The 16,790-nt window shown below is 37.5% G+C and overlaps 6 protein-coding genes across 7 annotated transcripts; all 6 read left to right on the forward strand.

Moving 5' to 3' along the window:
• The first annotated feature begins 1,390 nt into the window (after positions 1–1,390).
• LOC147945207 (uncharacterized) lies at positions 1,391–2,259 on the forward strand. Its single transcript, XM_087509145.1, has 2 exons — positions 1,391–2,020; positions 2,131–2,259. The coding sequence occupies exons 1-2, from the start codon at positions 1,391–1,393 to the stop codon at positions 2,257–2,259; spliced, it is 759 nt and encodes a 252-aa protein (XP_087365271.1).
• Positions 2,260–3,764: 1,505 nt separating this feature from the next.
• Positions 3,765–4,397, forward strand: LOC147945208 (uncharacterized). Its single transcript, XM_087509146.1, has 2 exons — positions 3,765–4,047; positions 4,132–4,397. Exons 1-2 carry the CDS (start codon positions 3,765–3,767, stop codon positions 4,395–4,397), a joined length of 549 nt encoding a protein of 182 aa, XP_087365272.1.
• Positions 4,398–7,085: 2,688 nt separating this feature from the next.
• Positions 7,086–11,198, forward strand: LOC104779555 (protein CHROMATIN REMODELING 19). Its single transcript, XM_010503924.3, has 12 exons — positions 7,086–7,995; positions 8,302–8,419; positions 8,499–8,539; positions 8,619–8,869; positions 8,948–9,128; positions 9,217–9,402; positions 9,488–9,661; positions 9,748–9,906; positions 9,997–10,074; positions 10,175–10,311; positions 10,407–10,625; positions 10,803–11,198. The coding sequence occupies exons 1-12, from the start codon at positions 7,384–7,386 to the stop codon at positions 10,963–10,965; spliced, it is 2,319 nt and encodes a 772-aa protein (XP_010502226.1). The 5' UTR covers positions 7,086–7,383; the 3' UTR covers positions 10,966–11,198.
• Positions 11,199–12,536: 1,338 nt separating this feature from the next.
• On the forward strand, positions 12,537–13,329 carry LOC104779556 (defensin-like protein 2). 2 transcript variants are annotated; one of them, XM_019244444.2, is made up of 2 exons: positions 12,537–12,696; positions 12,935–13,329. In XM_019244444.2, exons 1-2 carry the CDS (start codon positions 12,633–12,635, stop codon positions 13,102–13,104), a joined length of 234 nt encoding a protein of 77 aa, XP_019099989.1. In that variant the 5' UTR covers positions 12,537–12,632; the 3' UTR covers positions 13,105–13,329. The 2 variants fall into 2 exon arrangements, with proteins under 2 accessions (XP_019099989.1, XP_087365843.1); XM_087509717.1 differs by having other exon boundaries at positions 12,543–12,696; positions 12,947–13,329.
• Positions 13,330–14,162: 833 nt separating this feature from the next.
• On the forward strand, positions 14,163–15,035 carry LOC104779557 (defensin-like protein 2). The gene is made up of 2 exons (XM_010503925.2): positions 14,163–14,320; positions 14,644–15,035. Exons 1-2 carry the CDS (start codon positions 14,257–14,259, stop codon positions 14,811–14,813), a joined length of 234 nt encoding a protein of 77 aa, XP_010502227.1. The 5' UTR covers positions 14,163–14,256; the 3' UTR covers positions 14,814–15,035.
• Positions 15,036–15,622: 587 nt separating this feature from the next.
• On the forward strand, positions 15,623–16,385 carry LOC109132646 (defensin-like protein 1). Its single transcript, XM_019244445.2, has 2 exons — positions 15,623–15,780; positions 16,037–16,385. The coding sequence occupies exons 1-2, from the start codon at positions 15,717–15,719 to the stop codon at positions 16,204–16,206; spliced, it is 234 nt and encodes a 77-aa protein (XP_019099990.1). The 5' UTR covers positions 15,623–15,716; the 3' UTR covers positions 16,207–16,385.
• The last annotated feature ends 405 nt before the right edge of the window (positions 16,386–16,790 follow it).

Genomic DNA, 16,790 nt, shown 5'->3' on the forward strand with positions numbered 1-16,790 from the left:
ATTGGGGAATATAAAAACCGACAAAACATAACCTTAACACTTATGTTTTTTTGACACATCTTGTACGAATCCTAAAGAATTGGGCCTAACTAAACGAACCCACATATCCCTTTTCCTTTCCTCGACAAAACTTTTATTTTTTTCTTTCTTTATATTTCTTTCATGTTTGCACATTATTTAAAGCAATAAGACAATTTAAAGAAATAAGTATTTCTCCCGTGAGTATAGTTTAAGAAAAAATATATATATTAGAAGACAATTTAATTATACTAACATAATATTTTAAATAAATTATATCTTTACTACTAAACAAATGTTATTTTGAGGGTTATTATTTATAAAAACATGAAAGAAATTTAAAAAATATTTTTTAAAAAATAAATTTCTAAATAAATGTTGTAATCCATCGAAGAAGCCACACATTAATTGTTAAATCCATCGAAGAAAAACAAAAGCAAGGTGTATGTTGATCCCAAAATAAACAGAGATACTATAACTACAATTTCATGAACATAAAAAAAATGGAAGACTAACCTGAACCTTGGTTTCGATCTAGAGATGAGTCTTTCTCGTTTTCTCCATGGCCAGAGTTTCTTAAACAATAAATGAATGGTGTTGACTAAAATTTACGGCAAAATCCAAGCTTGATTTGCAGTTGCAGAGATGTTTGCACTCATAAAAATATAAATTGTGTGACTGTAGAAAACTAAGTATGAAATGTTTCTTGTTTATAGTGAATACAAATACATATAAAAAGGTTAATATATAAAAAGTGTGCATGAAAAAACATATAGAATAGGTTTTAGTTTGTTTTGGAATTAAAAAAAAATACCACAATAATATCAGACTGTTATAATGATTATGAATATAAAGTTTATAAATTATTTTATACCATCATTAATGATGATGATAAAAATACAAATTATTGTTATTATTGAAATGGATCTTAAAAGAGAAGGAAAAAATAAATATAATTAATTTATAAAAATAAATATGTAAAATATGTATATAAAAACTTGAGAAATTGTTAGAAATATTCTATAAATGGATATTTCTAACAATTTCTATAAACAAACATTATGCAATTGAACAAGCTAAACATGTTTTATAACTATCGAATAGTAAGATTAAACAACAAAATCGATCCGGAAAGGCAAAGGAAAATGGCGGCTAGGGTTTTGCTAAGGTGCTCAGGCGGCGATCTCATCTTCTTACACTAGCAACCTTAGATCTCTTTCGGCAGTTTGGTTTTGCCTTTTTTTGCTGTTCATTAGGCCTTTGTGGCTTCGTTTACTCCGTTGTAAAATACAGATCTGGACAGTCAGCTACACTTAGTTTTCAGATCTGTTTTGTGGTTGAGAGTTGCGTCTGGTCCTAAAAGCTTGCAGTCATGAATCGACCAAGGAAAAAAAAGGAGCTGTCTCTTATGGACGAACTAAGGGAACGAAATCTGCTCAACGAAGGCGAAGAGGCAGAAATCCCAGATCTCCAAAATAACGATTTGATAGAGGAGAACTCGATGAGCGTGGTTGTTTGCTGTCTGAACCCTACAACTCATAAGGTTGGGGGATTAGTTAAAGCTCTACCTGCTATCTGGGGTCTTGATGATAGGGTTCGTGGAAGAGGAGTGGGAGATAACCGGGTCCAGTTTATCTTTGAAACGGAAGGTGACCTTTATCATGTCTTGTTTAGAGGTCTGTGGTTTGTTAATGGGTGGATAGTCTTGCTTGATCAATGGAAACCCAATCCAGGACCAGATTTTCTCAACAAAATCCTCTTCTGGGTTCGCATAAGGAACATACCTATTCATTTCTTAAAGAAGAAGGCAATGGAGAGTATTATTGAGCCTCGGGGCAAAGGTGAAGTGATTGAGCTACATGCAAAAAATTCAAACTCGTTGGAATATGTGAGAGCTAGGGCTTGGTATAAGGCGGATGAACCGCTTGAGTTTGTCAAGAATGCAAGATTCTCTACGGGAGAAGTGTTCAAAGTGGAACTTGAATATGAAAAGCTCCTGAAGGTATGCTTCTTGTGTATGAGGCTCACACATGATCAATCAAACTGTCCTATGTTGGTACAGAAATCAGCTTCAAAACGAGGAAATAGGAAAGATTATCCGAATGTTGCTAGAAGTATAAAAGGAAGGATGTCCAGCTGATGGATAACAAGGTTGCACCTGTGAATTCTGAACCCCCTATTCCTAGTAAGAAAGCAAAGGATAGGTTGCAATGGCCTGGAGGTCATGAGCATAGGCAATAGACTATAGCTGTCCAGGAGTGGAGACCAAAGGGGTTAGTAATCCAGCAGGACATGGTAGAGGAAGGTATAGCGGAAGGTATAACGAGGGGAGATGGACCGAAGAGTTCAGGAGAATCCATTTGCTCTCCTTCAAAGAAGAGACGTCTCAGTAATAGTGGGGAAAGAAAGTCGAAGAAAGCAAAAACTGGTGACACATCTTCTGTTTTTGAAAGATTGGGAAGTGGTGGAGATTCAGGAGGAAAGAAGAAGAATTCTCCCACTGTCTTTGATAGATTGGGTTTACATGCGGCTAGTTTGAGTCCTAAATCAGGAGCGTCTGCTTCGATATATTCTCATTCTGCTCATGTAGCAGCTTATCCGACGAATCATTCTGCTCAAGTAGCAGCTCAATCTTCAATTCTTTTCGGGGAATCTGGAGCTAATTTGAAAGAAGGGTTGATGTTTAATTCCAACCCTTCGAAATCAATATGAGAATATTGAGATGGAATTGTTATGGGTGGGAAATATCCCTACAGTTCGACACCTGAGAGAAGTACGAGGTCGGTACTTCCCGGAGGTAACATTCCTCTGTGAGACCAAGAATAAAAGAGGTTCTTTGGAGAATGTTCTAAATCATTTGGGTTATTTTGATTTATTCACGGTGGAGCCAGTTGTAAGAGTGGGGGTTTGGCATTGATGTGGAGAGAATCTGTTTCGATTAAGGTCTTGCAGGCAGATAAGCGGATGATAGATACCTTGGTCAACTAGCAGGGTAAGGAATTTTACTTAACTTTGTATCTATGGTGAGCCAGTTCAAAGTGAGAGAGGTTTCTTATGGGAAAGGCTTTCTCGCATTGGGGTGACTAGAAGAGGCCCTTGGCTGCTAACGCGAGACTTCAATGAATTAGTTGACCCTTCAGAGAAGATTGGTGGTCCATTAAAGAAGGGATGCGACTTGTGTTGAATTTAGACAGATGCTCTCTATGTGAGGTTTGTGGGAAATAAAACACACTGGTTATCAATTTTCCTGGTATGGAAACATAAATGATGAGTTGGTGCAATGCCGGTTAGACAGGACAGTAGCTAACCAGCTTTGGATGGAATAATTCCCTCAAGCTCAGGCAGAGTATCTCCAAAAAGTGAGTTCGGATCATAGTCCACTTATTACGAGCTTGATGGGGGAAAAAGAAAGCAGTGGGCTGGCTTTAAGTACGATCAAAGATGAATATGTAGGGAAGGGTTTAAGGAGGTTATTTCTAACTTCTGGAATAGAAGGGGCTCGGTCTCTCATGAATCAATGATGCACAGGATTGCTGAATGCCGGAAGGAAATATCCAAATGGAAGAGAGAGAATCAGCCTAGGTCTGCAAGAAGGATTCATGCTCTTCACCATCAAATTGATCTGACTACTCGACAGCATCCTTTTAACAAACAAGAGTTAATCCGGCTCAAGAATGATCTGAATGTTGAGTATCATCATGAAGAGACGTATTGGAAGGATAAAAGTCGGCTCACGTGGCTCAACAATGGGGACAAGAACACAAAGAACTGCTGCAACAAAGAACAAAATGGCTCAAAATAGGATTCAAAGGCTTTTAGACGATGATGGCAAGGCATGGTTTGCAGACATTGACTTGGGTCGGTTGGCAGAGAGATATTTTAGACTCTTATTCACCTCTGAGGACGTAGGGCATAAAGTTACGGATAAACTGTGGAGGGGTAATGACCAATTATTAAAGGAGGTAACCTCGACAGAAGTCAAACGTGTTGTTTTTGATATTAATCCGAGTAAAAGTCCTGGACCTGATGGCATGACAGGACACTTTTATCAACAGCACTAGGACGTATTGGGAGAACATTTGTTAATGCTGATTCAAGGTTTCTTCCATTCAGGCAGTATGGATAGAAAGATGAATAAGACCAATATCTGTTTGATTCCAAAGAAGCTGAAAGCAGAGAGACTGACTGAGTTTTGGCCAATTAGTCTTAGTAATGTAGTGTACAATCGGCTCAAGAAGGTGTTGCCTGGAGTGGTGTCAGAAACTCTAGCTGCTTTCATTAAAGGGAGACTAATCACGGATAACATTCTTGTAGCACATGAGCTTCTCCATGCATTGGATTCACCAAACAAATGTTCAGAGGAGTTCATAGCCATATAAACCGATATATCTAAAGCGTTTGATAGAGTAGAATGGTCATTTCTACAAGATGCTTTGAAGCTGCTGGGCTTCTCAGAGAAATGGATTGGACTAATCATGGCTTGTGTGGGAACAGTAAATTATCAGGTGTTAATCAATGGAACACCTCATGGAGAAATCAATCCGACTAGAGGCTTGCGTCAAGGAGACCCTTTGTCTCCTTACTTATTCGTCCTGTGCTCAGAAATACTGGTACGTATGCTGCAAGAGGCGGAGAGTGAAGGTAAGATCACAGGGCTCAAAGTCGCTAGAGGTGCTCCTCCAGTCTCTCATCTCCTATTTGCGGATGATAGCATTTTTTATTCCAAAGAGAATGATGAAGAACTTCAACATTTGATCAGTATTTTGGACGAATATAGCTTAGCATCAGGTCAGCGCTTTAACTACCAAAAGTTCAGTATCTATTTCGGGAAGCGAATACCTCAGGAGAGATGCGACCTTATAAAAACCTTATCAAGCATCACTGAGGAGGGGGGAGAAGGCTTCTATTTGGGTTTACCCGAGACTTTTGGTGGTTCCAAGATTACTAACTTAAGCTTCCTCAAGGAGAGATACAACAAAAAGTCTCAAGTTGGCAGACAAATTTCCTTTCTTTTGGTGGTAAAGAGATTCTCCTAAAGGCGGTAGCAATGGCATTGCCTACTCACACAATGTCATGTTTTAAGCTACCAAAGAAATTTTGTCAGTAGTTAGTATCAATTATGGTTGATTTTTGGTGGAGCAATAATCAGGAGTCAAGAGGCATGCATTGGAAAGCCTGGGAAGACCTTAGCAAGCCAAAAAACGAAGGAGGACTGGGATTTAAGGATGTTGAAGCTTATAATGTTGCTCTCCTAGGTAAACAACTTTGGCGAATGTTGACTTGTCCTGACTCGCTTTTGGCAAGGGTATTTAAGAGTCGTTACTTTCGTAACTCGAACCCTCTATTGGCAAAGCTTGGCTCCCGACCTTCTTTTGCTTGGAGTAGTATCCATGCATCACAAGAACTGCTGAAACAAGGTGCAAGAGCCATAATTGACAATGGAGAATCTGTGGACTTATGGCATGACCAATGGCTTCACTCCAAACCTGCTCGGAGTATCCAACAGGTTAACATTGTTCACCCAGATTTGCACTCTTCAGTCTCAAACTTGGTGAAGGTTAAAGATATAATGGAGGAAGATAGATGGACTTGGAGACGGGATCTTTTGGACATGCTCTTTGACGGGGAAGATAGGAATTTAATTGAGAACATACAGCTTGTTGGAGGTAATAGGGCAGATGGTTATACTTGGGATTATGCAAGAACAGGACAATACTCAGTAAAGTCTGGATATTGGGTTCTCACCCAGATTATTAAAGTACAGAAAAGTCCTCAGGAAATGTCCCAACCTAGTCTAAATCCTCTCATCAGCCAGGTATAGAAAACAAAAGCAAGTCCAAAGTTACAACATTTTCTCTGGAGATGTCTTTCTAATTGTCTCTCAGTGGCAAAAAATTTGTCATACCGTCACCTATCTCGAGATGCATACTGTGCAAGGTGCCCTCATGAAGAAGAAACGACGAATCATCTTTTGTTTCAATGCACTTATGCCAGGTAGTTTTGGGCATTATCCCTTGTTCCAGCACCTCCAAGAGGAAGTTGGTCTGACTCTCTTTATGCAAATATGCACTATGTCCTGAATGTTGCCTTGTTTTATCCGCAAAGAGATGATCTGGATAAGATTGTACCCTGGATGCTATGGAGACTTTGGAAATCTCGTAATGAGTTCACCTTTAAAGGCAAAGATTTTAACGCCCAACATACAATGGTGAAGGCATTGGAGGATGCTGATGAATGGTATCAGCGAAATGGGAATAATGAAGCACCTAATGGACATCCTGCACCGAGAAGGAATGAAGTTGTTAAGTGGGAACCTCCCCCAAGAGAGTGGGTCAAATGTAATACCAATGGAGCTTGGAGTAGAGAAGATACAATAGGTGGCACGGGATGGGTCCTTCGTAGTGAAAGTGGAGATGTTTTTTGGATGGGAGCATAGGCAATTCGATGTGCAAGATCAGCGATGGAAGTAGAGTTGGAAGCAATGCGAGGGGCAATACACTAAATGAACCGTTTGAATTTTACAAGGATTATCTTTGAATCGGATTCTTTGGGCTTGGTTAATTTGTTAAACAGTGAGGAGATCTGGCCAATATTTGCACTCTACGATATAAAAAGTCTGCTCTCTTCCCAGCAGGACTTCAAAATTGTGTATGTCTCAAGAGTTTGTAATCGTGTAGCTGATCGGGTAGCAAGGGAATCTCTCTTTTGGGAGTTATGATCCTAAGTTATACTCAACAATGCCTTTATGGATTAGGCATTTTGTATTGGTGGATAAACAGAGTGTAACTTGTTAGGTGAATGAAAGTTGATGTTTTGAAAAAAAAAAAAAAAAAAACATGTTTTATAACTTTTCATGAATTCATTCGGTTGTAGTAACACCCAAAAGCCAAAACCATTCGGTGACATTTGTCCACTACTAAAATCCGAAAACCTAAAAAAACCAAGAGCCAGAAAACCCGAATAAACCGATTGTTTTTATGAATTGTTAAAAGCCCATTAGTTCCATTGGGCCTAGTAAACGAATCGGTTCGGCCCATAAAAACAATGCGCCCGCGCGCTTAGCTTTTAGAGGATGCCGCTCTTTTGTAAAGAGAGAGCAACACCTACGTTCGTGTTTGGTTATCGAGTCTCCCTCTCTCTCTCTCTCTCTGACCTTTCCCCTTTCTCCGCGAAACTCGAAGTAATAACAACACAAATGGCGTAATTAATTAAATATCTCTCTTCCTCTTCTTCGTCGTCTTCTCCAATTCGATGCAATAGTCACTTCAATCAATCTAGTTTTTTCGATTTTTCTTCATGTGAATTTTTTTTTTCTCTTTCAATTTTTTTCGATCCAGTAAGATAGATATTCGCAATTCTCCGAGGATGAAGCGCGATTTCGACGAAATCTCCGAGGAAGAGTGGTCGCAGCACTCTTTTAACGCTTCGCGAGTTCTCAAACGACCACGGACTCCGAAGAGGACTCGTCCTCCGTCGAACCCTTCGCCTTCGATTGAGTCTTTTGCGTTTAGGGGACCTTCAGCGACGGCGACGAATGAGAGCAACAGCAGCGAAAGTGATTGTGTTGAGATTGAGGATTTAGGTGATTCGGATTCGGAGGTTAAGATTGTGAATGGTGAGGATTTGTTGTTGGAGGATGAAGAGGAAGAGGAAGTGGAAGAGACTAAGGTTGTGATGAGAGCTGCCAGAGTTGGTAGGAGATTTGTCATTGAAGATGAAGAAGCAAGTGATGATGGGTTTGGTGATGAGGCTGAGAGTAGTGCTAGTGAGGAAGAATTTGGAAGAGGAGGAGGAGGAGGAGGAGGAGGAGGAGGAGGGAGGAGAGGTGAAGATGAAGATGTTGTTGGGAAGGCACTACAAAAGTGTGCTAAAATCTCAGCGGATCTTAGGAAGGAGCTTTATGGTACATCTTCTGGAGGTACTACTTGTGAGAGATACTCTGAAGTTGAAACTTCTACTGTCAGGATTGTCACACAGGTACTTAAGTTTCTATATCTTTAAGTGTTTGCTTGAATTTGGTGAAGTTGAAGTTTCTGTTAACTGGGTTTTGAAGATTTTTTTGCTGTTCTATTCATGCATACAACTTTGCTGGATTTTTTGTTGGCTGCATGACTTAGCTAGAAAGTAGTTTGCTTTGAGATGACTTAGAATGTGTTCCTTAGCCAATTGGTAAAATAGAGTTTGATTAGTATATTGTGGTAATCGTTGATGGGTTGGTTTAGGGTTTACCGTCTTGTTAACTTAACTCATATACTTTTGGGGTTGATTATGTGATGATCACAGAATGATATTGATGAAGCCTGCAAAGCAGAGGATTCTGATTTTCAGCCTATACTCAAGCCGTACCAGTTGGTTGGTGTTAACTTTCTTCTCCTGTTGTATAAGAAAGGAATTGAAGGAGGTAAATGTTTACTTGTTTCGACCTGTCAAACTCTTTAGCGTAAATGTCACTTTGCAACTGACATTTGTGTTTATTGTAGCCATTCTAGCCGATGAGATGGGTCTTGGAAAGACCATTCAGGTGCATTGTACTATGTTATTACTGGTGAAGTTGTCTTAGTTCTTTATCTTATCAATACTAATGTTGCTCTCATTTTCAGGGAATCACTTATTTAACCCTCTTAAACCACTTACACAATGACCCTGGTCCTCATTTGGTTGTATGCCCTGCCTCTGTTTTGGAAAACTGGGAGAGAGAACTTAGAAAATGGTGTCCATCATTTACTGTACTTCAATACCATGGGGCTGCGAGAGCTGCCTATTCAAGAGAATTGAATTCTTTGTCAAAAGCTGGGAAGCCACCACCATTCAATGTGCTTCTTGTCTGTTACTCTCTTTTTGAACGGCATAGGTGAAACTTTGCACTACTCTTGATTACTCGCTTGCTTTTTGGCTTCTTCTGTTACTCACAGATGTTGGAATTTTACAGTGAACAACAGAAAGATGACCGAAAAGTACTAAAACGATGGCGTTGGAGCTGTGTTTTGATGGATGAGGCCCATGCTTTAAAGGATAAGAATAGTTATAGGTGGAAAAACTTGATGTCTGTGGCCAGAAACGCAAACCAGCGTCTTATGCTTACAGGAACGCCTCTGCAAAATGATTTGCATGTATGGTTTGCTTTCTTTTATCTGCTCAACATCTAATTACCTAGTATTGAGGACATAGAATAATTATCCTTTGCATGTGTCTATGCAGGAACTATGGTCGCTTCTGGAATTCATGTTGCCCGATATATTTACTACAGAGAACGTTGACTTGAAGAAGTTGTTGAATGCAGAAGATACTGAGTTGATTACTCGAATGAAATCTATTCTAGGTCCTTTCATCTTGAGGCGTTTAAAATCCGATGTCATGCAGCAACTTGTTCCGAAGATACAACGGGTATGAGTCTACGGACGATTAAGTACAATATATTATTAATCTATAAGCTGCAAATCTCAATCAATTTCTCATCAATCCAATGCAGGTCGAGTATGTATTAATGGAGAAAAAGCAGGAAGATACATATAAAGAAGCCATAGAGGAATATCGTGCTGCTTCTCAAGCAAGGCTTGTGAAGCTTTCATCAAAATCCTTGACTTCTTTAGCCAAGGCCCTTCCAAAGCGTCAAATTTCAAACTATTTTACGCAATTCCGGAAGGTAGTCATTTTCAGCTACTACCAATACAGTCGCCTTTGTGCCAAATGAGTGTATTCTTAATGTCTTACTAAATTTTGGTTGTCCAGATTGCAAATCATCCATTGTTAATCAGGCGAATATACAGCGATGAGGACGTCATTCGCATCTCCAGGAAATTGCACCCAATTGGTGCATTTGGATTTGAATGTTCCTTGGAAAGAGTCATCGAAGAAGTTAAGGGTTACAACGATTTCCGTATCCACCAGGTAAATTTTCTCTCTCCCAAAAGTTATTTAAAATCCATAAACAAACATCTTATGCTATCTAACAACAGGCTAACTTGTTTCTTTCCGTAGCTTTTGTTCCAATTTGGAGTTAACGATACCAAAGGAACTCTCTCAGACAAACATGTGATGCTCTCAGCAAAATGTCGGGTACGTATATTCTTCTTCATTCTTATAAGTCTTCTTTGTAAAAAACCGAATAAGTATAATTAACCTTGTTAGCGATCTAACTGTCCCTTTTATTTATCAGACATTAGCTGAGCTTCTCCCTACAATGAAGAAATCCGGCCATCGGGTTCTAATTTTTAGTCAATGGACATCGATGCTTGATATCTTAGAATGGACGCTAGATGTAATTGGCGTTACATATCGAAGACTTGACGGCAGGTAAATAGATAGAAGAGTAGTATATTGTCATATTTTTTTGACGATTCTGCAGAAAGGAAGAAGCTTAATATCATTTTTTTTTTGTTTTCATACAGTACTCAAGTCACAGATAGACAAACCATAGTCGACACATTCAACAACGATAAATCGATCTTCGCTTGCCTGTTGTCAACTCGAGCAGGTGGACAAGGTCTGAATTTAACCGGGGCAGATACAGTAATAATTCACGATATGGATTTTAATCCACAGATTGATCGACAAGCTGAAGATCGATGCCATCGTATTGGTCAAACAAAACCAGTCACTATCTTCAGGTTTGAGCTTTAAAATCCCTGAATCAATAGAATCTAACTATACAAATTTCTGAAACCATATCCTCTTTCTTTGATTCATAGTTTGGTTTTGAGTTAATAACTTTGATTGGGTTGGTTTATGTATATCTAGTCTATACTCACTATATCTGAGGAATAACACTGGCAATGTTGGTACAGACTGGTGACTAAATCGACGGTTGATGAGAACATCTACGAGATTGCAAAGCGGAAACTTGTTCTTGATGCGGCGGTTTTAGAATCGGGAATTCACGTAGATGACGACGGAGACACGCCTGAGAAAACCATGGGAGAGATTCTCGCTTCTCTTCTCATGGGATAACATTATTTCTTACCTTTTTTGTTATGTTTGTTTTGAGCTAAAATTAGCCAAGAAACAAAGTTAATGTGTTATTGGAAACAAAGTGTAACACTAGCTATTAGACTTGAGAGGTTATTATTAGATCACAATAGTTATATTTCCTCTACGCCCCCATGTAAATCAAAAACCCAAAACTTCCTTCTTCAGACCTAAAGGTCTCAATAGTTTCAAACACCGTTTTGTGTTTGCATCTACCAGTGATTTTCTTGAAAAACCAATTCAGAATAAAGAGAAATGGACAATAAATGTGGATTTGATTGGTGGCATGGCACAGTGATCCGATGAAGTGAACCATCAGGATAGGTGGGTCTCTTTGCTCATCAAAGATTGCATAAAGGAGTACGTGACCTAGCTTTTTAAGTGTTGGTGTCAAAAGTGGATACCTCTCGTCATGATTAAAGCTCTCTAGCCGTAATTCATATTAAGAGTTTAATACACAAATCTCAGTAGATTGTTTTCTCATTGTCTTTTTTCTGAAACCTAACAAAGAACTAGTTCTAATTGGGACTTGGTTGAAGGACGGCAATCTCATACCCTTTTTTCATCAAAACAATTTTTCAAAAACCCCTCAATAGTAAAAAGACAATATTACCTTTAATGAAAGTTGTTAAAAGTTAAATATAATTAAATCAGTAAGTGTTCAAAGAATGTCTGAAAAAAGAAAAAAGGCCAGTATCATACGATTGAATCATTCAATCCGGTATGCAAAGTAACTCAACTAAAAATCAATAAGACCATACTAGAGTAGTTTTGATTATCTGTGACAACTGGCAAGGCACGTTTTGAAGGTGTTCATGTAGACATGTAAATTCAAAACTTGAATTTGAACCGGGGAACTAGGGCCAACCGGAACCTTGTTGCAATATGTATAGTGGAAAACAAAATCGTTGTGTACAACTATTAAAGTGATAAAGAGAAAACAACCAGCTTTTGTCTGCCATAATAATTTGAAAAAAAAAAACATTTCTCCTTTAAAAAAACAATTGCATTTAGCAGTACTATTTATAGCCACATATTATGATTTTATTTTGTTTGTAAAAAAAAAAATTATAGTTTTATTTTGACAACCCCAATTTTTAACTTATTTTGACAACACCCAATTTAAATTTTATGCAACCAGTAATGTTAATTTTTTCATTTAGGTACGATAAAAAACTCTATCCGTGACTATTCCACTTGTTGTTACTTTTTGCGTGGCCACTATCATTGTGAATTCCATAAAATCTGGCAGAGTTAATTATTTACTGTTTTTTTTTATATACGTTTTTTTTGTTTTTTCTGAAACAAATTTTGGTTTTATTGATCAATTTGGAGAATGACTTGTCGAAACGGTAGAATGCCTATGGCGTGTCTAGTCACACCTTACATGATGGACCAGAATTTTACATTCATGAAAGTGTCGGTAAAGCAAATAAATGGTCAAATTCACAACACTCTTGTTAAAATCAAAAGTGAATACCTCCAAAAATAAAAATAAATTATGATTCCATATGTGAAAAGAAAATCATTGATTACACCTCTTTACTCTCTCTATATAGTTGTGCCCTTTTTCTCATTAGCAACACACTTCAAGTCTAATTTTTTTTTTGTTTCTCTAAAAAATATTTAGTCTCTCTATCTCTCTGAAAATGAAGCTCTCTATGCGTTTGATCTCAGCTGTTCTCATCATGTTCATGATTTTTGTCGCCACAGGTTTATTTCTTATAATCTAATATACATTTTCGACAAAATAATATAATATATCATTTGCACACACATAGCCTATACGTCTTATTTATGGTTTCTATCGATAGTTCTTGTGGTTTATTTAGCAAAGCAACTTTTATAATAGTTCACTGTAGTAACTTTGAAAGTTAATTAATATGTATCAAGCATGAGATACATGAAACTAAGCTAGCTATGGTCTAAACGAAGAGCTAATGTTGTCTAGGAATGGGTCCAGTCACTGTGGAGGCACGCACTTGTGAGTCACAGAGCCATAGGTTCAAGGGTACATGCCTCAGCGAAACAAACTGCGCAAACGTGTGCCACAACGAAGGTTTTGACGGAGGTGATTGCCGTGGACTCCGTCGTCGTTGCTTCTGCACCAGACAATGCTGAACGATCCATCGATTCTCATAACTTAAAATCTTCGATCCATCGTCGTGTGTGTTACTTCTTTCTCGTCTAATCTTCCGTACGGTACCATGGCCGTACCGTACATGTGTGTGTGCGTGTGTTCTCGAATAAGTCTTTGGTTCGTGTGTTTCCGATTTTAATGTAATGTTAAAAAACCTATTGGTTTTTGTTCTAGTAATTAAAGTATTCGAATCTATGTTCTAATAACCTTTATCTACAAGTTAAACCCATTGTTGCAAGTATGCTATACATTCCGTTTGAGAATTATTTGACGCATCAGTTTCATATTTTCACATTGAAGAGAATTCTGATGGAGTAAAAAAGATTAAAAAATTACATTCATCTTGGAATGCCACAACCTATACGTACCATCCCTAAAGAACGAATCAAGTAGTGTGTATGCGATACAAAATTATACTCGTGGATGTAATTGGTGGAGATAGCAAGGAGTAAACAAAGTGTAACTTTCTAACAAATTTTAGTTGTTTTTGTCTGATAACACAAATCTTAGTTCTTTTGTTACAGTGGATATACGAAAATACCAAATGTTAAGTTTATCCAACTAGTTAGTAATGTTTTCATATTGGTACCAAAGGTCCAAAACTACTCGACTATGCTTGACTATTCCTCTTGTCCTTACTTTTGATGTGGCCACTACTATTGTGGATTCCACAATATTCTGACTAACTCTATTTTTTTTTTTTTTTATATACGTTTTTTCTGAAATAGAATTTGGTTTTATTGGTTCAACGATGACTTGTCGAAACGGTAGGAATTCTCGGTGCGTCGTGTCACTTGCGTTAAGGACCAAATTAACGTTTATGGCAGCATCTGTAAAGCATAATACAAATCGACAAAATTACAAAGCAAAGAAAATGTGAAAAAGCAATAAAAAAAACACGATATTTACAAATGTCAGGACTGTTTTAAAAATTCAAATGAAGATAAAGATGATAGTTACCCAAAAATATCTAAAAAATACTTTAAAACGCAACTATCTAATATTCTAATCAATTATCTCATCGTTGTTATACCTCTTTAGTCCCTATATATAGTGCCATCTTCCTCATTAGCAAACTACACACTTCTTTCCAAAGCTGTCTCTCTCTTACTCAACTCTTCTTTTCTCGAAAAATGAAGCTCTCTATACGTTTGATCTCAGCCGTTCTTGTCTTGTTCATGATATTTGTGGCCACAGGTTCGTCGTTACTCATTGCCTAATATCTAACTTTGCTACCCATTTCTTCTTTATTTGTCATTTCGTTATGATAACACATATTAATGGTTTCCCTTTATGAAAAAATTCAATATATGTGGTTAATATCGACTGTTCTTGTGAAGATGCTCATATTTTAAGTGGTCTTTTTTTAATTTATTAAATACTGTTGACATCTTAACTAGCTATTATATTCAAATTCTTGTATAAATTGCTTTAAAGATTAAGTAATATGCGACATGCATGAGGACATGAAACTAGGCTATAGCAGTACTAAACTAATTAAGTTTTTTTTTGTTCTCTAGGGATGGGTCCAGTCACGGTGGAGGCACGCACGTGTGAGTCACAGAGCCATAGGTTCAAGGGTAAATGCTTCAGCGAAACAAACTGCAGAAACGTGTGCCACAATGAAGGCTTTTCAGGAGGCAACTGTCGTGGATTCCGTCGTCGTTGCTTCTGCACCAGATATTGCTGAACGATCTATTCTCGTAACTCAATCCTCGATCCAGTATCGTCTTTACTTACTCTTCTTTCTGTCTAGTCTTTCGTATAGTACCATGTTGTACTGTGCATGTGTGTGTTCAGTGTGTTCTTGAATAAGTCTTTGGTTTTGTGTGTTTCCAGGTTTAATGTAACGTTAAGTAAACTATAATGGCTTCTTTTTTTTTAATAAAGGATTCAAAATATGTTCTAATAACCAGTACATGCATTTTAATCACATTTTTGCAAATAAACCATGCAAGTTAATCATGGGATTATGTCCAAAATGTTTTGTTTGAAGAGATACAGTTTATGCCAGAACTTGCATCATCTATCAAGGATCCAAGTATAGTAGCGGCGGCTTAGGACAGACCTAACAACAACAACAAAAATTTCGCTTAGTTTTACAACCTGTAAAATTGTTCACTTAGTTTTACTTTTTGCATTGGCGACGGTCAGTGTGGGCTCTTCGTTATCTGACTATCTCACTTACTCAGTTATTTACTTATTTGCTTCGAACTCTCTGCTGTCCTGTCATCGTTATTTAAGACCAAAGACGAAAGATTACATTTACTAGTGTCGGTAAAGCAAATCTACCGGCAAAGTTCCAAAAAAAAAAAAAAATCTAATATACGAAAAGCGTGAAACAAAAAGAAAAAAGAAACGACAAGTCGTCGTCACACCTCAGTGGCAAAAATAAAAAGTGAATATAATGGAATAAAAAGATATTCGTTTTCTTTTCTTAAAAGTTCAATTATATATATGTAATATATTAAATTTTAATTATCTCAAGCGTTCTTATCCCTTTTTTAGTCCCTTTATATAGTGCCACCTTCCCTCATTAGCAAACCTACACTCACCACTTGTTTCCATAACTCTTCTCTCTCTGTGTCTCAAAATGAAACTCTCTATGCGTTTGATCTCAGCTGTTCTCCTCATGTTCATGATATTCGTCGCCACAGGTTCTTTACTCATAACCTAATATCTAACTTATGACTTATTCATGCAGCTATATATGTAATTAGGTCTAATTTATTCGTCATTTGGTTATCATAATATATTATTAATTTATGGTTGGTCGTAACTTTCTCTTAACTTATCTTAAAGCAAAACTCACATATTATATTTACTAGTATGTATCATGAATGAGAACATGAAACTAATCTATGGTCTGAAGTCTAAACAAAGGTCTTTCTTGCGTATGTTTATATTTTCTAGGTATGGGTCCAGTCACGGTGGAGGCACGCACATGTGAGTCAAAGAGCCATAGGTTCAGGGGTCCATGTGTGAGCAGACACAACTGCGGAAACGTGTGCCACAACGAAGGCTTCTCCGGAGGTAAATGCCGTGGATTCCGTCGTCGTTGCTTCTGCACCAGACATTGCTGATCCATCCATTCTCATAAATCAATTTTCGATCCAACCGTCGTCTTCTTCTTATCTAATCTTTCGTACTGTACCATGTCGTACGTACATGTGAGCGTGTGGTGTGTTCTAAAATAAGTCTTTGGTTTGTGTTTCCGATCTTAATGGAATGTTAAATCGACTAATGGCTTTTTATTTATTAAGGATTTGAATCTATTTTGATCAACAATGTAAATCACATTAATGCGACAAATAAAATCAGATAGGGTACTATCGACCAATAGGAATCAGAGAACCAATTAAATAAAATTATCTGCGCTGATGAATATTCCGGAACATTAGTACTATTAACTTAGATTGGTTAATCAAAAAGTATCTCGTTAAATAACAAACCAAGTGAATATTATATGGAACGACGACTTATCTAATCTTTTTATTTAGTGCAAAGTAACAAAATGGAGCGTTAGCTACTTACCACACGTGTCTTTGGTGTTGTGCTAGAGCTATACACATGTACTGCTTGTAGTAATCGTATTGTTAAATAAAACATAAACGTAGCTGTAGAAAATACTAAAACAAATTATAAAGTGCGTTCATGACACAATTTT

Source organism: Camelina sativa, chromosome 4 (assembly GCF_030686135.1).
Source record: "Camelina sativa cultivar CO46 ecotype springtype chromosome 4, ASM3068613v1".
In the NCBI taxonomy this organism is placed as follows: Eukaryota; Viridiplantae; Streptophyta; class Magnoliopsida; order Brassicales; family Brassicaceae; genus Camelina; species Camelina sativa.